At 38.8% G+C, this 25,280-nt stretch overlaps 1 protein-coding gene across 1 annotated transcript; it reads right to left on the bottom strand.

Annotated features, from left to right (window-relative positions):
* Window positions 1–8,046: 8,046 nt before the first annotated feature.
* LOC121383760 lies at window positions 8,047–9,159 on the bottom strand. Its single transcript, XM_041513857.1, has one exon. It carries the CDS (start codon window positions 9,157–9,159, stop codon window positions 8,047–8,049), a length of 1,113 nt encoding a protein of 370 aa, XP_041369791.1.
* Window positions 9,160–25,280: the final 16,121 nt, after the last annotated feature.

Here is a 25,280-nt window from a genome sequence, read left to right as displayed (position 1 = left end):
TAAACGGGTTAATACACCAACATATCAAATGAGTTTATGACATTGATATTATAGGTAAGATATAGGATAAACTTTATACATAACGTCTTAACATACATGTAGTTTATATTATATTTTTAGATGGATTACATTGAACTTGAAGGCATAGAGCGCAAATTGTATTTGGACAATTCACTACAAGACACACGCAGACATATGCATGCATGCATACATACATGTATGCATATATATGCATACATGCATACATACATGTATGTATGTATGTATATATATATATAGATACATACATATATACGTTGTCTGGATAGGTCAGAACGTATCGTGGCAAGTCTGTAAATTGTGGGTGATTTGGTGCCATAAGTTCGAGTCCCAGCAACGACATGAGACAATTTGTGAGACCAGAAAGGATTTACTTATTCCCTGCGCCAGTGCGTTGATATCTATGTATGTAACAGTCAACCTCGACATACATACAATATATAGATATTCATACATCGATACATACATAAATGCAAGATTTTCCACAGCTGCTCAATAATGTGTCATGAACAACATGCACAGGGGTAGCGTGATCTGGACCGTGCGGGGGGTCGAATATGAACAAAGTGGACCTTTTTCTATTTTGTTTTTGCACCACCAGAAACTCCATATGTATAAACCTGTATGTTTTAGTTCTGAAAGCAGATCATTTACTTCAGCGGAGGGGGGGGGGGGGGGGGGGGGGGGGGGGGGGGGGGGGGGAGGAGGGAGGGGTTCGTCCGAACATTTACTTCTACTGATTATTTGAGTTTTAGATGGAAAACTCTGAACTGAATTGCATTCATTTTTTGGCATAAAGACTCAAACATAAGATTGTACTTTTTACGGCATATCAACTTATTTCACCTTTTTCAGAAGGCTGTTGATGACTGGAACAGTACGTTTACCTGTCAAAGGATGTATTAATAAAGTCTATCTGTAAAGCACTGTCGGAATCAGAATCGATTGGTTAGATATGCTTAAGACGCTAATGCACAGCCTCTAAAATACTGGAAAGTGTTGAGGGGTTGTTGGTTTTTTGCAATAGTAACATTTTGTAAACGCCTGGAAAAATAAAATAAAATAGGTTTTAGTTCTTTATTTTCCTCGTAAAACTTCGTAACAATATATCCACTCCTCATGAAAACTTCGAAACATGCTCACCATAAATCCGGAGCACTCGTGTAATTTTTAAACAGCTCAATATATACTTTCAAATAGACGTTAGAGATATTTCAAAAGTTACTATATCAGGCGCGTGCGCGGGAGGGGGGTCAAACACCTCCTTCCCCACCCCGCTCAAGGCGAAATTTGTTTTCATATCCCGATTTTTTACATTCATGTGAATAGATATGGAAGTACTGAGATGTTATCGGGCTTCGCCGGACACCTCGACCCCCCCCCCCCCTGGAAAATTTCCTGCGCACGCCCCTGTATATATTAAAGTCTGGTGATAACAAATGTTTATATTCAAAGATATAGATATCTATTAAGAATAAACACGATTTTAGTCAATTGTTATCGTAATAAATGTACAAAATGAAATGGAAATCCTTTGCTAACCAGCAGGCATATAATTTAGCTTATTACGAGTTTTAACTATCAACAGTTAACACTAAACTAAAAATCACATTAATTTACTTGACTATAATAAACACGGATATTTCGATTGCTCGTGTCTTGTTCGGAACGTAACTAAATATAGTATCATTGAAAGACGCTTTCAGGGAGTGATGCATAAATCAAGGTAGGATACTGATTTAATACCTTCAGATCCCTTTTTAATGTAACTCTTGTGTATAAATCAATGGAAGGTAATCTGAAATCCTGCTGTTATTGAATGATATAAGTAAAGCTGCAGCGACGTTTAAAAAAAAAAAAAGTGTTTATATATATGTGCGTGTGTGTCTGTATTGGGGGCCGTCCATAATTTTCACGAGCGTACAAACCGTACGCGGGTGAGACGGGGTTAAGGGGTCAGCGTACACTTTTTTGAAAATAAAAAATGTCGATCAACATTTTTCATTTGGGGATGTACACTTTTAGGAGGGGGTGGTCAAAAGTGTACTCTTTGTACACTTGTGAAAATGTTGAAAATTATGGAATTATGGAAAATTATTACCTCAGATTATGACTATACAACATGAAGTGAAGCTCCGTTCACTCAAACGATAACATGCAAACAAGGGTTTTGGCGGAAATGGCTCACCTTGTTTATTAAAGATTGTCTGTTTATTGTTTGATATTTAGTTTTTGTGAAAATGTAAAAGACATGACATGGGCGTACATAGGATTTTGAAAAGTGGGGTTCCAAAATAGACTGCAGAGATATTGGGCATATAGTTCTATGTTGAGTAAATATAATAATGTCAGATATATTAAATTATAAAAAAAGCGATTTCAGGGGGGGGGGGGGGGGGTCGGTCGAACCCATCGAACTCCCCTATGTACGCCCATGCATGATAATAATAATTCTATACATTTATGAATATCTAACATTTTCAGTGAAGGTACGGCAAATCCACCGCCAAAAAGGAGATTATGAAATTAAGTTATTCGTGATCTTCCGCCGATACCCGAAACTGCATGGTTATTATTATTTACATAGTTTGTGAATTAGTTAAGTTATATCGGTGTGGGTTTACAACCATAACACCGACAATTAAACAAAACATGTTTGAAAGTTTTGACATATTATTCAGTATTGTTGTAAATATTAATGAAGATATACACATGTAACATGATATGAGTACGTAGCAAAGGTTCTCTACGCATATAATGGTGGGTGAATTTGTTTTAAAGGGACACGCCCTAGTTGTTAACCATTACGCCGTTCTTTTTCGCTACTAAACCCATTTTCTCACAAATAAAATTGCACTTTACTTACATTTTATTATTTAGAATATACATTTCCATTCACCTGAAGTGGGGTTTTTTTTGGTAATCCTGGTAATCCTGATGTTTGTAATACCACAAAATGCATTTTTCGTATTTCTTAAAAACGCGCGTTTGAGAAAAAAACTGTTGAGCAGACAAGTTCTAATCTATTTTTAGAGGGGATCTTCCCGTTTCAATGTCACAGACGTCGGTATACCACGTGACCGTTATCATTTTGGTTCGGTTTGTTTTCTCGTGAATGGTTCGCGCAATCAACATCCGATTTGTTGTTGTTTGCTTGTCGTTCATTTGTGAGGTTTTTCTTCACAGTTCGTGAACATTTTCATTAACAATAAAGTTCAGACAAGTAAGTATCGCAATACAAAACGTTACAAACCCTTAAAACCAATAGTACCTGGTGCCGAATAGCAAATGTAGGCTAATTGCGGTTTATATATATAATTTATTATTTCAAACACTGTAGTATAGTCAACATGGTCAGTGACGGACTATCATTGTCGTCTTATTCCGATTCAAGTATCATGATTGCTGCAGCAGCCACTTTCTCAACAGAAGCACCCAAACTCATTCCTTTCGCTGTCCAGGACAGAACAGCTGGAACATGCCCAGGAGAGGTGAAAGGAACGCACCCCAAGTCTGTGTGCACTCTGGGATATTTGTCGTGACATAGGAATTTCTGTGCTTCGAGTGACATCTACCGGTGACATCAGAATATTAACTTTCAAAATTATTTAAAGTAATTGAGTCACGGGGATTCCCATGGTATTTATCGATATAATACCTGCTTTTTCACTCTATTTTATAAAAACGTGATCTAAGTGTATTACAGTTTTGTAAATTAACCAAAATTAGAATTAATTTTCGCGGGCTGAAACTAGGGCGTGCGATTTTAAACAATCCAGTCATGTCACTGGTGGTGTAATTCTCCCACACAGTAACACAAAGTCCATACACATGCTATTAGTGAGTAAACTGTTAATAATGTCCAGCGACATCAGTGCGGGTGTACCACCACAACACAGTAACACAAAGTCCATACACATGATATTAGTCAGTAAACTGTTAATAAAAGTGAATGAATGAATGTTTAACGACACACCAGTACGAAAAATACATCAGCTATTGGGTGTCAAACTATGGTAAATGGAAAAAACTAAAGTGATGATCAACATCAATATAAAAATTCAACAGTTAAATAAAAACGCAGTGTAAAGGACTGTGTAAAAATACAAATATCACAGATAGATATAATTAAAATTTAGAATAAAACTCAGGTTCACGTAAAAATTGCAATAAAAGTTCTGGATGGAATCAAAAGGATTCCATCACATTTCTTTGTCCAAATATATCTTTTCGAGTTGCTGACAACTGCTTACACTCCACCAAAATGTGTCGCACAATCAGAAGACACTGACAGTGGTCACACTGAGGTGGAGGATCTTTCTTTGAGATAAATGAATGGGTTAAATATGTATGCCCGATGCGGGCACGACACAAGACTATTTCATCCTTCCTGCACTGTCTATAGGAGGACTGCCACTCTCCCAAGACTGGCTTGGTAGCATGAATCTTGTTCGCAACCTCACCGTCCCAATCACGTTGCCAAGTCGAAAAGATAAATTTGTTGATATTATTTTTTAAATCAGTATAAGGCACACCAACCCTGGCATGAGGCAAATCCAAAGCAGACTTGGCAGCTGAATCTGCCTTTTCATTACCCTTGATGCCAACATGGCTGGGCACCAAACAAAATACAATAACTTTATTGGCAATGGATAAAAAGACACACTTTCGGATCACCATACCAATTAAGGGATGGTCCAGCTTCATATTACGTAAAGCTTGGAGACACGAAAGTGAATCAGTAAAAATAATAAACTTGGATCCTATGGAATCTTTGATTTCTTCTAAGGCTTTAATGACTGCTCAAACTTCAGCACTAGAAATTGATGCCGAGTCAGGCAGTCGTATGGAAATGATAGTGTCTGATGGAAAAACTGTAGCACAAGCCACATAATTCCCATCCCGTGATCCATCTGTATACACAGGAATGTAATCACAGTACTTGTCCTGAATTTCCATGAAAAACTGTTTATACACAACAGCATCTGTGCGATCTTTCTTCAGATGCGCCAGATGAAACACAATTTTAGGTGGTGTAATACACCAGGGTGGTAAAACAAAATATGAAGGAGTTTCCAAAGTGTCAGTTAAATCAGTGTTGGAAAGCGACAAAAAGCGCTTAATGCGAAGACCAAATGTACGAATAGCATTTAGCCTTGCATCAAACAACTTCATATATTTGTTGTCAAACACCGCATCATGTGTAGGATGTTGTGGTAAAGAGTTAATCTTGGTAGCATACTGCAGAGAAAGCTTTGCACGTCTAGCACCCAAACAAGGTTCGTGTGCATCAACATACAAGCTCTCTACAGTAGATGTTCTAAATGCACCAAGACATAGCCTAAGTCCCTGATTGTGTATAGGATCTAGCATCTGCAAGTAAGACTTGCATGCCGACTCATACACAATGCATCCATAATCTAGTTTAGACCTCACAAGAGATCTATACAGACGGAGCATAACCTTTCGGTCTGCTCCCCATTCTGTATTACCAATAACTTTTAAAATATTGAGAGCTTTCAAGCTCTTCTTTTTAACATATTTGAGATGGGGCACAAAAGATAGCTTCCTGTCAAATATAACCCCCAGAAATTTAGTCTCCTCCACAACTGGAATTGGATTTTTGTCCAAAAACAACTGTGGATCTAAGTGGAGACCTCTTTTCTGGCAGATATGCATACAAACCGTTTTTGCCTTTGAGAATCTAAAGCCATTGTCAGTTGCCCATTGATGAAGTTTATTCAAACAAAGCTGCAGCTTACGTTCAATGATACTCATATTGGACGATCTGTAACAAATCTGAAAATCATCGACATATAACGAGCAATCCACACCAGGTTTTGAACACTGGCAGATGCTGTTAATTTTCACAGAAAATAAAGTTACAGACAGGATACTACCTTGAGGCACACCCATCTCCTGTGGGTGAATGTCGGACAATGTCGACCCCACCCGAACTTTAAAAGATCTATCTTTTAAAAATTGTGAAATAAAAACTGGAAGTCGACCTCTCAGGCCCATGTCATGGAGGTCGTTTAAAATCCCATACTTCCACGTGGTATCGTAAGCTTTCTCCAAATAAAAAAACACTGAAACCAAGTGCTGATTATGGATGAAAGCTTCCCTACAAAACGTTTCAAATCTAACAAAATGATCAACCATGCTACGTCTAGATCTGAACCCACATTGCACGTTAGTGAGCAATTTGTGAAATTCAAGACACCAGACAAGTCTACGATTGATCATGCGTTCCATGGTTTTACAAATGCAACTTGTCAAAGCGATAGGGCGATAACTAGTAGGATTGGTTGGATCCTTACCAGGCTTGGGAATAGGAATAATAATAGCTTTCCTCCAATCAGAAGGAAAGTCTCCAGAAATCCGGATGTTATTAAAAATATTCAAAAGAACCATCAAAGATGATTCAGGTAAATGCTTTAATAACTGATAATGAATTTCATCTGGTCCTACTGAAGTATCATGGGCTCTACGAAGAGCATCCTGCAATTCATCCATAGAGAAATGCCTGTTGTATACTTCAGCATTTTTGGATGAAAAATTAATGGACTGCTTTTCAGCTTTAGTTCGGACAGATGTAAAAGCATCTGTACTGAAAGCAGAAGATGAATTGTGAGAAAAGTTGTCTGCCAAGGCATTGGCAATGTCACGATGAGACGTGACATCCATGTCATTGACAGACAAATGATGAACTGTATTAATGGATTCTTTACCTTTGATTTTACGGATCCTATTCCAGACAGATTTCACTGGTGTTTGTGAATTCAACTTGGAGACAAACGTTCTCCAAGATGTTTTCTTACTCTGTCTAATCTCTCTGCTAGCCTTAGCCCTAGCAATACGAAATGCATCCAGGTTGTCTGCTGTAGGTTCACGTTTGAACCGCTCAAGCAACCTGTTTCGCTCTTTGAATGCATCTTTGCACGTAACATTAAACCATGGTTTATTGAAACGCTTTGGTACTGCCGAAGTCTTAGGAATAGTTTCATCTGCAATGTCCTTCAAGATAGAAGTAAACAAAGACATGGGATCATCAGCATCAGTAATGGCAAATTGTTGCAGTCGAGTGCTGCACAGATGATGAAACCCCAATTTGCCCTCGCTAACTTCCACTTTTGAACCCTTTCATGTGATGGAGGTCCATCATTCTCCAAAATAATGGGAAAGTGGTCACTACCACAAGGATCTGAACCAACTTTCCAGGAGAAATCAAGAAAAAGTGAAGGACTACAAAGGGTTAAATCTATAGAAGTGAAAGAACCACTTGCAGAATGAAAATATGTATGACTTTTATCACTGAAGAAAAGTAAGTCATTTTTGAGAATTAAGTCTTCTAATTGTTTACCTCTAATATTTACATCCTCACATCCCACAAAGTGTGGTGACCATTAAAATCTCCCATAATAATAAAGGGAGTACGGAGCTGATCAATAAGACATTGAAAGTCCCTAGGATTAAAACTAAAATAGTTTTGAGGTGGCAAGTAAACTGAACATAGAGTTATAGTTTTATGAGCCGTGACTTTTACAGCCACAGCTTGTAAATTGGTATTTAATGACACTATACCCTGAGGAATGTTTTCATTAACAAGAATGGAAACACCCCCAGATCCTCTATTTTCAGTTTTTAGAAATTTATGATAGAGGTTAAATCCTCTCATGGTAATATGATCAGTGTCCTTCAAGAACTTTCCTGAAGACACACTGCAAGAGGATTATGTTTTTGAATTAAAAGACTTAATTCATCAAAATGGGGCCTAAGCCCACGGCAGTTCCACTGAATAACTGAATTAGTCATTAGAGGGAAGTACGGGAGTTATCTTTGGCTTTCGAGATCTTTGTGATTTTGGACAATCATCTGGCACTATATCCATTTGATCATCCACATCAGACAAAGCTTCAAAAGGATTGTTGTGGTCGGAACCAACTGTTTTTTATATTTCTTCAGTCGTCCTGAAGAAGAATCCTTATTGTGTTTTTTAAGGTCTTTTCATGGCGGAGGCTTACTGGGACCTGGCTCCCCAGAAGATGAGCCTCTTGATGGATTTGTAGAATCCAAAGACACCTGGGATGATTTGGAAACATGTTTGTTAGCAGCTTTTGTAGTTTGCTTTTGAACTTTTTCAATATTAGAAATCTTCTTAAGTTTATCCTTACCATTAGGCCATGTAAGGTCAGTCTGAATGGCTATACTGGTTGTAGATACCTTCACAGCAGCGGCATACGATTTACCAGCTGCTGGAGGTGTTGATGCTTCTACAACCTTTCTAGCCTCTGTGAAAGAGAGGTATTTTTCAACTTTCACATGTTGTACCTCTTTTTCCACTTTCCACTTTGGGCACTCTCGCGAGTACACAAAGTGTTTCCCTTTACAGTTGGTACATGCTATATCATTTTGACATGCCTTGCTGTCATGGTCAAATTGACCACAACGAGCACATGTCAATTTGTTACAGCATGTATTTTGTCCATGTCCAAATCTTTGGCATTTGAAACATCGTAAAGGGTTAGGAATATACGGCACGACAGGTATATTTAAATAAACTGCTTTGACAGAATTTGGAAGGGTTGGCATATTGAATGTGAGGATTAAGGTGTTCGTCGAAACCAGTTCATTGTTCCGACGGACTTTAATCTGCTTGACTGATGTGACACCTTGTGAGAAGAGATTTTCGCAAATCTCATCCTCACTAACTCCTTCCAAATCCCTAGACTGAACTACTCCTTTACAGGAATTAAGACTGGTGTGAGGACTGACTTTGATGGAAATATTACAGAGATGTTTTGATTTAAGAAGATTTCTGGAATGACTCTCTGTTGAGCATTCGACCAACAATGAGCCACTCCTTAATTTCTTAACACTTTTGGGCTCGCCGGCCAAGCCTTCGAGCCCTTTTTGAATCGCAAAAGGCGACAATTTCTTCAAGGCCTCATCATCAGAAGACCCAATGACAAGAAACCTTGGCCAGATTTTTGAGGAAATCACTCTGGATTTCTTTACATTTAATGTCGTAGACTCTTCATCCGATGATGAAGAGTCCGAAACTTCGGTGTGGACCCTTTTCAGGGTCCCATCAATTGAGATTGAATTGCTTTTAGCCATAACCATGCACCCCACCCACCACGGAGTCCAACAAGGGGACATGAAGCTGCGGATAACCTGCAGACATTCATGCCAGGGATACATGGTTGATATACTCAGGTAAAAAGAAACAAATCACTTGACTGACCCTAGCCACCGCCCCAAGAGCAACATATACAAATGGTATATAACAATGTTTGTTCTTGACAAAATTAAACAAAACAGGGTTGATAACTCTTGAGCTTAGCATGACTAGCCGACTGATCAGGTCGGGCCTCCCTGACCACCCGTCTGGCTGAACTCCAGGCCAAAGTGGTGTGTTGCCAGAAAACATATCCGCAGATATGTTCCCAACTCAACCACCAGGATCCCATCATCCAGCATTACGGGATGCACCTCACGGCCAACAAGGTGCCCCAAAAGGGGAGTTGTGCTGTATTGGCCATTCTCAAAGAGAATGTTACACCCCTGCACCACGGTGAGGTTACAGCACCACGGTGAGGTTACAGCACCACAACACAGTAACACAAAGTCCATACACATGATATTGGTGAGTAAACTGTTAATAATGTCCAGCGACATCAGTGCGGGTGTACCACTACAACACAGTAACACAATGTCCATACACATGGTGTCGATGAATACATTGTTACATTAATGTCCAGGTACACCGGTGCTGGTGTACCACCACGACACAGTAACACAAGAAAGGAAATGTTTTATTTAACGACGCACTCAACACATTTTATTTACAGTTATATGGCGTCGGTCATATGGTTAAGGACCACACAGATATTGAGAGAGAAACCTGCGGTCTTTCCGATTAGCAGCAATGGATTTTTATATGCACCATCCCACAGACAGGGTAGTACATACAACGGCCTTTGATATACTAGTCGTGGTGCACTGGCTGGAACGAGAAATAGCCCAATGGGCCCACCGATGGGTATCGATCCCACGCTGACCGCGCATCGGGCGAACGCTGTACCACTGGGCTACGTCTCGCCCCCAGTAACACAAAGTCCATATCCATGGTGTCGATGAAAACATTGTTATATTAATGTCCAGCTACATCAGTGCGGGTGTACCACAGTAACACAAAGTCCATACACATGATATTGGTGAGTAAACTGTTAATAATGTCCAGCTACATTAGTGCGGGTGTACCACCACAACACAGTAACACAAAGTTCATACACATGGCATCGGTGTATAAACTCTTATTAATGTCCAGCTACATCAGTGCGGGTGTACCACCACAACACTGCTAACTACCTAACAGCAGAATTCATACATCTTGAATAACCATTATTAATATCTAGCTACAACAGTGCGGGATAGACTCGACCTTAGCGGTAGACCTGGGTGTTTTGGCTACCGATTTCTCATTCAGACTACAAGTTGTCTAACTCCGGTAGTCCGCCGGGTGTACCACCACAACACCTTTGTGCATATACTAAGGTTAGAACTCGACATTAGCGATACTCATAAAGAGTAATTGTTACGTATACTTTGTATAGGAAATTCTCACATAAACTCCTGTTCAACAATAATATATGCATATCGAGTTACATAAATTGATCAATGTACCTCTGATGGGAGTGCTGGTGCCCTAATATACATTTTAAATACCTCCGTTTTCCAACGTCCCAAACGTCTTATCTGTACATCAGAGAAACCCTTAGCTGCTGCATATGATCCCCCCCCCCTCCCCTCCCCCAATGCGAAAGCTATGTCCCTTATATCGAGATGCATCCAAGTCACAAAATTGCAGACATTGGTTTGTGCTACCTTGAAAGCGATGGCGAGAAAATGCAAAACCTTCTGATTTAATAAGCATAGCGCCCCATGCTGGGCCTCTCACGATCAAGTAGTTGTGTACAGTTGTAACATGGCAAAATGGAGATGTGGGGAGTGTCTCCACCGGAATAGTATAAGGCTTTCCCGATGCATTATGTTTGAAATGTCGGTATGCCACATAGTATCGACTAATCGTTTTTTTTTTTTAAAGTGATATCGACCGAGGGGCGCACTCACTAGGTTATTTAATTTCTGAAAAACAACTGCTGGGACGACACTGCAGTGGACTGGCTGTTGGCAGTGGGCAGCAACATCTTGAACCGTTCGATCTGTGAACGAGACAGCTCATCAGCTAAAATATTTTTCCGGCCTTCAATGTGTACAGCATGTAGCGAAATGTTATAGTGCAGACGCAGTAAGACCAGGGGTCGAATCATTCCCATAATCGTGGCATCTCTTGAAGATTGATTGTTGATTATAGAAAGCAAAGTCAAGTTATCTGTATACAACTTAATCGCCCTATTGGTTAAGGTATCTCCCCAAGTATGTAAGGCGACCAGGACTGGGTATAATTCTAAAGCAGTGATGTTATTTCCAAGTGCAACTGGTGACCAAAGGCCATAAAACCATGCATTCTTGAAAAAGGCACCAAAACCTATTGTTGAGGATGTGAAAGGCAGTTTGATGTAACCCAACAGTCAGAAAGAGAAAAAAACAATGACCATTAAACGTTTCCCACATGAAGATCTGCCCGACTTGCCTTAGTTAATCGCTCCTTATGTCCGGATTTTTAAACTCCTCTTGTTAAGTCAATAAGCCGTCTTAAAATGCCTTCCCTGATGTTGCAAATTGTAACGTGCCAATCACTGACTGTATTTTTTAAAGTAGCCTTTTTCTTACGCTTGAAACTTTTACATAACTCAAAACATGTCGCCAGTTTGTCTACGGGTAACCTGGTTTCAGACTTGATTACATCCAATGTGATACCTAAGAAGACCATTACTTGGTTTGGGCCAAATGTTTTGTCACGTAACAGTGGCACTCCTATATGTGAGCAGAGATTCTGAAAGCTTGTCAGAATTTCTTGTGCATTTCTTAGTGTCCCCTCCACAAAGAGAAAATCTAAAACATGAACACCTGCCTGTGCCCCTAATTTATTATAAGCAACCCACTCCAGTGCCGTGCTGCATTCCTCGACGATCTTGCAACTTTGTGCTAAACCCACTGGAAGACATTTGTCAAAATAATATTTATTTTTTCCACTTGAAGCCTAAACGGAAATGTTGACTTGGGTGGATTGGGATTATCCTAAAAGCAGATTCGATGTTGGTTTTTTGACATGAATGGAGTACTGGTAGTTTTCAAAAATGAAATAGCATTTTGTATTGTTGCATACTTAACTGAGGAATGTGCTTCTGCAATACCGTCGTTGATTGACAAATCATCTGGGTAACTAAGATTTAGTCTAAATTTTCCGAGTGTCCTCTTGGCAACAACACCTAAGAGACTGATATGCAAATTCTTCAATGTGGGTGTAAAAAAATGGGCCGGTCACTAGGCCCGCATCTAGTTCTTTTTGTAAAAAAAAAAAAACATTTGACAATCTATGGCATATCTAAAACGGATTTCAGATTATTGCAGGATCTTCCGGAAGTGGCGCCTGAAAAATGAGGAGCTTGCAAGAGGGCACTCCACTGCTGAGCGCTTTGCACTACAAGTCCCACATTTGTGTTGATATCTGCAACCGCCACAAAACAGACCTTTTGCAAAACGGAAACATATACCCCGAGTGCCACCCGTATTCGTAATTGAACTGTATTTTCGCCGTGACATCGTTTCCTTCCACAGCTCCATGTGGATAATGTCCCAAGGCTTGTTTTTTTCTTGGCCCGTAACTCCCGAAAACTAACATAATAGTACTCCCAATCTGCTAACCGGCTGATTAGACTGGCATACTTCAATAACTCGGAGAAAGCTTCTGGGTATTGTTTTGCAATACACTGCCAGGAAAACATTAAATTGCTTGACCACAGTTTAAAGGTGATCGCTTTTATCGAGTGACTGGGTTTTTGAACCCATTTGCACCTGGGGTATTCCAACGTCATCTCCCTGAAGCAGCATCTGGTAGGAATTTTTCTGCCTCTCAGTGGCACATTCTATCCGGATAAATTGGTGGGACCAAATCTTTTCCTTGATCTTGTCGCTGACTAGATGGTCGAGTGGGGATGGTGGCCGAATGAAATGTGTCATCTGAAGATGTCGGCCAATCTGCTTGTAGTGGTGCATCAGTCGCCACCTCTGCCTCTACCAACTGAGGATGTCATCTTTGCCGTCGTTCAGTGGAAGGAACTGACGTCCTCGGAATTTCCCGGTGACGGGACGTCCCTGTTGCTTCCTCTCTTGTCTCTTTCAGCCCTGCCTCAAAGGCATCTTTGATGAGTCTTTTCAAAGTGGCAGAGCCGATGTTCAACGATGGACTGGTGTCCAGCATTGAAGGAGTTTCCATTGCTGCGTCTACAATTGGTACAGTCGATGTAGCAGCCATTGGTGTGGTAACCTCTGACCTTGATGTCTTTCTTGGTCTGGTATGAATGTTACCCAACGCTGCCTTCCTCTTAGGTGTTATGTTCTGTAAACAGATATAGAATGGCGAAGATATATTTTATCAAGCAATTATAACAATAATGATAATAGTCTCAATGCTTATACTACTAGCCATATAATTCAGCACTTGTTTTAGAATTTTTGTTGTTGTTGTTTTTTTTAAGACAAAGGCACATTTCATATTTCATTCCAGACAGTTGATTACCTTTGAATCACAGAGTATGGCGTCAATGCTGGTTTTGGGGTGGGGTTTTTTTTTTTTTTTTGTATGAAACGGGTACCATTATTATGCAACTCAAAAAAGTACCAAACATATACACTGATTTCTTCTCTTTTTTCTTTCTTTCATGAAGCTCGTGACAATTTAAAATGATTTCACTCAGGACATAAACATGATTCGAATAATCTTTCTTCCTGTTTTTAAAGCACACAGAAAACACGACATGTACACACACATGTCCCGACTCGGGAGACACACAGTTTAACTTATGTTAGTACCGGGAAGTAAAATGTACTAGGGGCGGAACGTAGCCCAGTGGTAAAGCTCGTTTGATGCCCGGTCGGTCTGGGATCGATGCCCGTCAGTGGGCCCATCGGGTTATTTCTTGTGCATCACAACTTGTATATCAATGGCCGTGGTATATGCTATCCTGTGGGATGGTGCATATAAAAGATCCCTTGCTACTAATGGAACAATGTAGCGGGCTAAATGCCAAAACTACTAAATGTTTAACTTCCAATAGCCGATTATTAATAAATCAATGTGGTCTAGTGGTGTCGTTAAAAAAACAAAGTTTAGAATGTACTAATTACTTAAAGGGACTGTCCTGAGCTTTCAGTAATGTAAGATGTTTCCGACTAATAACAAATTTTAACGTCTACAAATACGCAGTATATTCAATGTGTTTCTGGTCGTATCAATATTTGTAAGAAGCCCAAACTGAATTTTGTCTTCAAATAATTTCGTACGAACGAAAAAATGTCTGTTTAGTAAATAAAATAAAATTTAACCTAGTACAAATACTAGAACAATCGGAAACACGTTTAATATATAGCCACCAATATTTTATGCATGAAAATATATTTGATATGTAATTGCAGTCGTTAAAAAGTCTCTGCTAGTCGATAAAATCTTTAAAATAGCAGCAAACTCAGGACTGTCCCTTTAATAAGCTAGTATGTGCTAAGTGCCGTCATACATGGGCGTACGGGCTCCCATATTTGTAGGGGACAGGCTGCTTTTTGCCCGAATAAACCAATTCAGTTTTACCAATTTCATACACTTTTATTGCCAGCTGTAGACCTACGGTCAAAATACTTATTACGGCCAAACGTCTAAAGATAGTTGTAAATGAATCACTGCGCATTTTTACATGGATTACTACTAATAGTTAACTTTGGCACCCAGTAGCCAGTTATTCTTATGCTAGGGTTCATTCGTTTGTTATGTGCCGCGTATTTCCTAACCACGAACTGACAATGAGTTGTGTGTAATACTGGTATTCTAGAATCATTGTTACATTATGGTCTTATTGTGTGCTGATGTTTGATTGTGTCCAAATATGTTTCCACAGTCAATATAATTGTAGACGTGTATAAATGTCGGGGTTTCGTAATCATCCACATCACTTATTCGCCACATGCATGTTAAGCTACAAATGCTGTTAAGATTAAAGAAAAGAATACTAACATCTCTGATTTAAATATATTGTCAGTAATTATTCACTTTTAATATTTAGTGTGAGTGTTGTTTTAATATATTGTTTTTATTACTAAGTGTTCGACGTTGGATGTTTGTTTAACAAAATCCCAGCACATTTCACTCACAACTAGTAGGTAACAACATACGGCAATATTTTAATTTAATCATCACTACTTTTTATGGACAATTTCCTAAGATGATTTTGTATAGAATATGGCACAATTAACTGTTTTGTTATTGTTAAGAATGCAGCAGTTGAAAATTGTATTATATTAGGTTCCTGTTCCTCTTTGAGGTAGTACTAAACCAAATAAGTTCCGGATGGGTCAAAGTTCAAGGTGCATCCACTTTTGATAGAGAAGTCAACACCACAAGTCCTGTGATTGTTGATAAACGTGAGTGTGTTGGTTGTTAACACAATAGTTTCATCTGGGCAAAACATGTATGTAATTTTATTTCATATAGTGCCACTGTGTCAAGTTGCCTTGTGCTTGAAATATGTATGGGGTACCTGTAAAAAAAAAAGTACTCGAATTTTGTTCAGAACTAGGGTAGTCATAGACGCTACCCGTTATCTCAGAAATGAGCAGCTTGACCCCCATTTTTTTTCAATTCACTTTGAGGGTGGGGGGTTGGTAGTATTAATATCCGTGGCGTTTATGTCGATTGATACGCTATAGGTAGGAGTTTTAGCCACATATGTTACAATTGTCGTCTATGGGATTGGATTTGGTAGTATACACCCTTGAATGAAATTTATAAAGGAAGGAAGAAGGAAGGAAATGTTTTATTTAACGTCGCACTCAAAACATTTTATTTACGGTTATATGGCGTCGGACATATGGTTACGGACCACACAGATATTAAGAGAGGAAACCCGCTGTGGCTACTTCATGGGCTACTCTTTTCGATTAGCAGCAAGGGATATTCTATGTGCATCATTCCACAGACAGGGTCATATATACCACGGCCTTTGATACACCAGTCGTGGTGCACTGAGTGGAACGAGAAAAAGCCCAATGGGCCCACCGAAGGACATCGACCCCAGACCAGTGGGCTACGTCCCGCCCCTAGGATGGAAGGAATGCTCTGTTTAACGAAAAACGTTGCACATTTTAGAAAGGAAATAGAGTTGTTGATTACATGTCTGAGGGGTAAGGGGGTTGTTCACAAAAGTGAAAAAGATCAAACAATCGGCGTCCCACGAAGTACCGAACTACCTACCAAATTTCAGAAAAATTCAAACCTAGAACAGACGGCTGAAAAACAATCCTGACGAAAACAATATGTTCCAGTCGTTAAAGGGACATACCCTAGTTTCAACCCGTGAAAATTAACACTAAGTTTATTTAATCTACAAACCTGTAACACATTTGGATAAAGTTACAGTTGAGTGAAACATGAGTCCGTGACTTTGACATGGTGAAATACCTTCTAAAAATAAATCAAAAACTCGAATCCATAAATGTTACTTCTCAGACGCACGTGCGTTTTTAAAAATATGTGAAATGCATTTTGTCATATTAAAAACACTAGGATGACCAAAAACACTTCGAATGTACGAAAATGGATAATATAAACAATAAAATCTAAGTAAAGTATGAATTAAGTTATCAAAAACGGTTATAATAATAAATAAAAATATGCGTTAGTGTTTAAAAACTAGGGTATGGCCCTTTAAGGCTTGGGAATAGATGTGTAGCAATGGAGCATTGATAGCGATATATATATAACAAAGTTCAGTACACATTGAACCTGGTTTATCCACGTTGAACGGTGTCTGGTCTGAACCACACATTTCGCTAACACTGCTTGACAAGAGCTTTGTGAAGAGTTGATGATGGAGGTCAAACTGACAATTCAGTGGGTAGACTACCTTATTTTATGCTTCACTTTGGCCATTTGTTTAGGGATTGGACTTTTCTTTGGCGTAAAAGAACGACGGCGATCTACAAGAACAGCGTATTTGCTGGGAGACCGCAAGATTGGAATCGTACCCGTGTGTCTGTCCTTATTCGTGACTTTTATGTCGGCTGCTGGTTTACTTGGAATTCCGGCCGAAATGTATTTTTATGGATCTGGATTTTTGATTACTAGCTTGTCATTGAGTACTTGCTATTTCATGAGCATCTTCACCGTGATACCACTTATATACCCCTTGAAGGTGACAAGCATATATGAGGTATGAACACAATTTGTCTGTCCGTCTGTCTATCTTGTATTGTTGTCATATGTTTGCCTCAGTTCGTAGCAGGCGTCGGAAGAAACTGGAAACTGGGGTGCTGGGGGGGGGGGGGCGGGAACCAGGTATTAAATGTGAACCATATATAATATACAATTATTGTCGTAGTTTGTAAGTATATGGCGTATTATGAGCTACATTCTTCTGAATTGTCGTAGTAAAAATTAAATTTATTTAAATCCATATTTAGATCGACTTTCAGCTGGGAAGTCGGGTGCGTGATGGGGACAAAGCATATTCTGGCCTCTTCAGCTTCAGAATTACAACGCCTACGAGTGGCTAAAACCAAATAATTGCATATCAACGCTTACAACGGACAAAAAATATTAGTATATTAACCTAATTATTTGTTTTTTGTGTTTTATTTTTGTTGGTTGGAGTTGTAGCCGTGGCTACTAGTGGATTATCCTAGGGGTACAAATTGATGTTGGAATACCAACAAAAAATATTAGTGTCGTGCCTCGGACGAAACAAACATTATTATTGCCGGGCACTTTCTGCCATTGAAAAGTCTCGGTGCATTTTTAAAGGTCAGTCTTTCTTGAACACAAACCCACAATGATGATAAAATTAACTCCGACTTTAGACACTGGCATCGAAAAAGCACAAGAATATGATTAAAGGTGCTTAAATAAAGACGCACGCATACGGATAATTTGATCACGTTTTAAAAGTGACGAATTTTTCCTTGCGAACCAATATATGCATCTTCAGATTTCGTTCGTGGATGAAGGATTCTTATCTGAATTCACTTGCATACTTCGAAAATGACAGATAATTCCTTAGAGCTCGTGCCATCTCTGCAGGTTTAATTGGATCTCCAAGCGAGGTAATGGTTAGAATTATCATTCTTTATGGTTATTACAACACATTTGATTGCTTTTAATTACTTGGCAACAAGTGATAAAACAAATTGGAACTTATATACGGATGTGCGTTTATGTCAATGTTTAATCGGAATAATAAAATAGGCAATGATGTGATTGTTTCCACGAATCGCTATCTGGGCCCGTGCTTATAAAACTTTTAGAGTCCAGACTCAATCTCTAATGACGTCACACGCATACAATTTGTATGGCGTTGCCATGACGTTCACGCCTCAGACTCAATTAGAGTCTCGAGTCTAGACTCTAAAGGTTTTATAAGCACGGGGCCGGGTGCTTCGTCTACAGAAGGACTGCCTCTCCCCAGGACATTTAAATAAATGTTTTAACGAAATCTAATCTGGCAGCATACATGATTTTTCAGCTAAATATCACCAGCTAGTTTTGCCGAGTAATTTAAATTATGCTTCTATTTCCTCGTATACAGGTTTTCCACTCATAAGTGATTTTAAATTCGAAATTTTAGATCTGTAAAATATTTGGATCCAGATAAATAGGCAGATACATAATTAAAATAATTAATTTTATATGATTATTGCCTGCATATATATTCTTGTGATTAGCTTCAAAGTTCATATTTTAAAAATATTAGTCCTTCCTTATTAACGAACATGAAATCCTTAGAATATAACATAGATACGTGGAAGTATCCTTTATGGGTTTTAGCTTATGCTGAATTCAGTACTGCATCTTGTAAAAATGTCAGATAAATCAACATCTGAGCTCGACCATATGGAATTGACAGTATGACCCTTCACCTCCTCGCTAGACAAGTGTCAGACGTGAGTTGAGAAACATGTAAAACGGACGGTCTATTGACATATTTGTGTCAATGGCGTTTTAGTCCAATATTTATGATATAAAATAATTTGGGTATAATAATACAGTGATTGTTTCATTCCAGTATTTGGGTCTGCGCTACGAGTCGTCTGCCGTGAGACTGCTGGGAACGTGTGTGGGCATGCTGCAGACAGTAAGTGCTATGTTGTACATTACAGCAGTACCTCTAATCATTATAACATTACATCAGTACCTCTCATGACTTTAACAACACAACAGTACCTGTCACTATTTTAGCATTACATTAGTACATTAACAGTGTCTGCGCTTAACTGGGTTTTTTTTAGTTGCCATCCGGGCAAGTGGTGACAGCACTTTCACTTGCCCGGAGTATTTTCACTTGCCCGAATAATATTTTCTAAAAAAACAACAATATTGCAACAGATTATAAGAGAAAACATTTATTTTGAGTATTTTCCTGCACTCAACCAACCCACTCTTTAAATAAATAACAGACATGTGACTGTGACTCCCCACTGTCACTGTTGACACCTACTTAGTATTCATGAGACGCGATGAGCCACGAGTGGTAAACACGAACTATGCACGTGATGGGTCATGAACTATGCACGTGTTAGAAGTTAGAACATGTCATGTCATGTCATGGCATAGGGTTTTACGTGCACATTCAGAACAAGCTGTTGTAGCGCACGCCTGTCGTGAGCACAAGAGCCGGCCTTGGCCGGCTCCTCCGTCCATGACAGGAAAGGTGGGGGAGGGGAGAGGAGGGACCGCCTGCACTGGCAGGTGCAAGGGAGCACCAGCAGCCCGATCAAATCGGTAGCAGGCGGGTGGGGGCGGTGGTGGTGCTATGGAATTTTGAATGGAGCAGTTAATGGCAAAGAGAAAAGGGTGCGCAATTTTGACTGAGGAAATTTGGCGCAATTTTGAACGGTCGGTCGAATGGCTGAGCTAATATAGGTTTTGGTATTAGTGAATCGAGAGTAGCTCGTTAATTATAGACGTCAAATAAAAACACAGTGTAAAGAACTGCAAAAAAATACAAATATCACAGATATATAAAATTAAACTTTAGAGTAAAAGTCAGTATCACGTAAAAATTGTAAAACATTACGTTGGCCAAATATATCTTTTCGAGTTTCTTTAAGATGCTTACACGCCACCAAAATGGCACTGATAGTGACTCGCATTGAGGTGGAGGATCTTTCTTTAAGATAAATTAATGGGTCAAATATGTATGACCGATGCGAGCACGACACAAGACTATTTCATCCTTACTGCACTGTCTATAGGAGGACTGCCACTCTCCCAAGACTGGCTTGATAGCATGAAGCTTGTTCGCAACCGCACCGTCCCAATCATGTTGCCACGTTGAAAAGATAAATTGGTTAATACTATATGTAAAATCAGTATACAGCACACCAACCCTGGCATGAGGCAAATCCAAAGCAGACTTGGCAGCTGAATCTGCCTTTTCATTACCCTTGATGCCAATATGGCTGGGCACCCAACAAAATACAATGTCTTTATTGGCAAGGGATAAAAAGACACACTTTCGTATCACCATCCCAATTAAGGGATGGTCCAGCTTCATATTGCGTAAAGCATGAAGACACGAAAATGAGTCGGTAAAAACAATAAAATTGGATGCAATCGAATCTTTGATTTCTTCTGAGGCTTTAATGACTGCCAAAACGTCAGTACTAAAAATTGATGCCGAGTCAGGCAATCTCATGGAAAGTATTGTGTCTGATAGAAAAACTGTAGTACAAGCCACAGAATTCCCATCCTGTGATCCGTCTGTATACACAGGAATATAATCACTGCATTAATTTCCATGAAAAACTGTTTATAAACAACAGTATCTGTACGATCTTTCTTCAGATGCGCCAGATCAAACACAATTTTAGGTGGTGTAATACACCAAGGTCGAAAAACAAAATATGAAGGAGTTTCCAAAGTGTCAGTTAAATCAATGTTGGAAAGCGACAAAAAACGCTTAATGCGAAGACCAAATGTACGAATAGCATTTGGCCTTGCATCAAACAACTTCATATATTTGTTGTCAAACACCACATCATGTGTAGGATGTTTCGGTAAAGATTTAATCTTGGTAACATACTGCAGAGAAAACTTTGCACGGCTAGCACCCAAACAAGGCTCGTGTTCATCAACGTACAAGCTCTCTACAGGAGATGTTCTAAATGCACAAAGACAAAGCCTAAGTCCCTGGTTGTGTATAGGATCTAGCATCTGCAAGTAAGACTTACGTGCCGACCCATACACAATGCATCCATAATCAATTTTTAATATAGCTAAAGATCTATACAGACGGAGCATAACCTTTCGGTCTGCTCCTAATTTTGTATTACCAATAACTTTTAAAATATTGAGTTTTTAAGCCCTTTTTGTACACCATTAAGATGGGGCACACAAAAAGCTTCCTGTCAAAGATAACCCCCAGACATTTAGTCTCCTCCACAACTGGAATTAGATTTCTGTCTAAGTGGAGACCTATTTTCTGGCAGATATGCATACAAACCGTTTTTGCCTTTGAGAATCTAACGCCATAGTCAGGTGCCCATTGATGAAGTTTATTCAAACAAAGCTGCAACTTACGTTCAATAATACTCATATTGGACGATCTATAGCAAATCTGAAAATCATCGACATATAATGAGCAATACACACCAGGTGTTAAATACTGGTTGATGCTGTTAATTTTCACAGAAAATAGAGTTACAGACAGGATACTACCTTGAGGCACACCCATCTTCTGTGGGTGAATGTCAGACAAAGTCGACCCCACCCGGACTTTAAAAGATCTATCTTTTAAAAGCTGAGAAATAAAAAATGGAAGTCGACCTCTAAGGCCCATGCCATTGAGGTCTTTTAAAATCCCATACTTCTACGTGGTATTGTAAGCTTTTTCCAAATAAAAAAACACTGAAACCAAGTGCTGATTATGGATGAAAGCTTCCCTACAAAACAAAGATGATCAACCGTGCTACGTCTAGATCTGAACCGACATTGCACGTTAGTAAGCAATTTGTGGGATTCTTGATACCAGACTAGTTCCATGGTTTTACAAATGCAACTTGTCAAAGTCATAGGGTGATAACTAATAGAATTAGTTGGATCCTTACCAGACTTGGAAATAGGAATAATAATTGCTTTCCTCCAATCAGAAGGAAAGTTACCAGAAATCCAGATGTTCTTAAAAATATTCAAAAGAACCATCAAAAATGATTCAGGTAAATATTTCAATAAATGATAATGAATTTCATACGGTCCTACTGAAGTATCATGGGCTCTACGAAGAGCATCCTGCAATTCCTCCATAGAGAAATGTCTGTTGTATACATCTGCATTTTCGGATGAAAAATTAATGGAATGCTTTTCAGCTTTAGTTCTGACAGATGTAAAGGCATCTGTACTGAAAGCAGAAGATTTATTATGAGAAAAGTTGTCTGCCAATGCATTGGCAATGTCACGATGAGACGTGACATCTGTATCATTGACAAACAAATGATGAACTGTATTACTGCATTCTTTACTTTTGATTTTACGGATCCTATTCCAGGTAGATTTCATTGATGTTTGTGAATTCTTACCCTGTCTAATCTCTCTGCGAGCCTTAGCCGTAGCCCTAGCAATACGAAATGCATCCAGGTTATCCCCAGTAGGTTCATGTTTGAACCTCTCAAGGAGCCTGTTTCACTCTTTGAATGCAACAATGGTTTATTGAAACGCTTTGGCATTGCCGAAGTCTTAGGAATAGTTTCATCTGTAATGTCCTTCAAGATGGAAGTGAACAAAGACATGGGATCATCAGCATCAGTAATGGCAAACTGTTGCAGACGAGTGCTGTACAGATGCTGAAACTGACCCCAATTTGCCTTCGCCAATTTCCACCTTTCAACCATTTCAGGGTGTATACTATCAAATCAAATCCCATAGACGACAATAGTAACATATGTGGCTAAAACTCCTACCTGCAACGTATGAACCGACATAAACGCCACGGATATAAATACTACCACCCCTTACACTTAAAGTGAATCAGAAAAAAATGGGGGTCAAGCTGCTCGTTTCTGAGATAACGGGTAGCGTCTATGACTACCCTAGTTTCGCACAAAATTCGAGTACTTTTTTTACAGGCACCCCATACTTGTTTCAAGCACAAGGCTACTTGACACATTGGTACTAGATGAAATAAAATTGCTAATTTTTTTTTACCCAGATGAAACTATTATTTTTTACAACCAACACACTCACATTTATAACCAATCACAGGACTTGTGGTGTTCACTTCTCTATCAAAAGTTGGGTGCACCTCGAACTTTGACCCAGCCGGAAGTTATTTGGTTTAGTACTACCTTCAAGCGATGGAGATCCATCATTCTCCAAAATAATGGGAAAGTGGTCACTACTACAAGGGTCTGAACCAACTTTTCAGGAGAAATCAAGAAACAATGAAGGATTACAAAGGGTTAAGTCTATAGAAGTAAAAGAACCATTTGCAGAATGAGAATATATATGACTTTTATCACTGAATAAAAGTAAGTCATTTTGGGGAATTGTTTTTCTCTAATATTAATATCCTTGCATCACCACAAAGTGTGGTGACCATTAAAATCCCCCATAAAAATAAAGGGAATAGGGAGCTGGTCAATAAGATCTTGAAGGTCCCTAGGATTGAAATTAAAATGATTACGAGGTGACAAGTAAACTGAACATAAAGTAAGAGTCTTATGTGCCGTGACTTTTACAGCCACGGCTTGTAAATGAGTATTTAATGTGACAATACTCTGAGTGATGTTTTCATTAACAAGAATGGAAACACCCCAGATGCTCTATTTTCAGTTTCTTGAAACTTGTGATAGAGGTTAAATCCTCTCATTGTAAAATAAGCCAGTGTCCTTTAGAAAAGTTTCTTGAAAAAAAAATGTTAATACGTTTTATATAAAGTTTATCCTATGACTTACTCATAATATCCATGCCATAAACCCATTTGATATTTAGGTGTATTAACAGGTTAATATTCTTATTGCTGTTACTGTTTACAAGCTAACAAGAGATATGTGATACACCTTAGCTAACGTTTTGATATGATTTAGTAATAGAGTGTGACGTCAAACTACATTTGTGTCAATCGTGATGACATCATGTTAGGCCTAACAATGAAGACAATTACTGATTTATTAAATATCGAATTAAAATTTTATCTAGAAATTATATAGGATAAACAGAAATCGCTAATCGTGTTTTGGTTTTTTGTTGTTGTTGTTGGGGTGTTTTTTCGGTTTGTTGGTTTCTTCTTTTTTTGTGTGTCGAAACCTCTGTATAAATATCCATAATGTTTTACTTCAAAGAATTTTTTCTTCGTAAAACAGCGTAATTACCTCCAAAAAAAACTTTGTTGCACGTTTAGAATTGCTCACAGTTACGCCTGCTAAGTTAACTGTTGAAATGTTATGTCTTCTACGTTTCACCAGGAATAATGCCTAGCACTGGATCCATACATATGATACAAAGTGTCCAGGACATATGAGAGCAATTATTGTAATTATATTATACAAATAAATTACTTTCGGACGTCTGATGTGGTATCCTTGATGCTCATGTGCACTCTCGCAACTTTGCGATCTCGCAGTGCAATGCTAAAAGACTTACAAAGAGGATGCTTTGTTGGCTAAAACAGAGGCTAAGAGACCTTTGTGAATTAGGCCCCATGTCATTTCCCGCATGCTTGGTCAATTGGTTGTATTATACCTGTTTTAAAAAAGGGAAATGTTAATGATACAGATAATTACAGAGGCATTACTATAATTAGCTGTTTTGGAAAATTATTTACCTCAATCCTAAATAACAGATTAATAGATTTCGATTGAGAGAATAATGTTATCTCTGACGAACAGTTTGGGTTTAGAAAGGATCTGTCAACTATAGATGACATATTTACTGTACAGTACATAATACATAGAACACTGAAGAATTGAAATCACTTTTATTGTTGTTTTGTAGATTATAGCAAAGCTTTCGATTTTGTTAACAGGCAACACCCGTGGTATAAAATAATTCAACAGGGCGTCGAGGGCAGAATATT

Source organism: Gigantopelta aegis, chromosome 10 (genome assembly GCF_016097555.1).
Source record: "Gigantopelta aegis isolate Gae_Host chromosome 10, Gae_host_genome, whole genome shotgun sequence".
Taxonomy (NCBI): Eukaryota; Metazoa; Mollusca; class Gastropoda; order Neomphalida; family Peltospiridae; genus Gigantopelta; species Gigantopelta aegis.
Note: the sequence above shows the minus strand (reverse complement) of the source record. Positions and strands in the feature narration are given on the sequence as shown.

Bases quoted from the DNA above. Each gene is read 5' to 3' on its own strand.
- LOC121383760 (XM_041513857.1), bottom strand. From the start codon at position 9,159: ATGGCTAAAAGCAATTCAATCTCAATTGATGGGACCCTGAAAAGGGTC.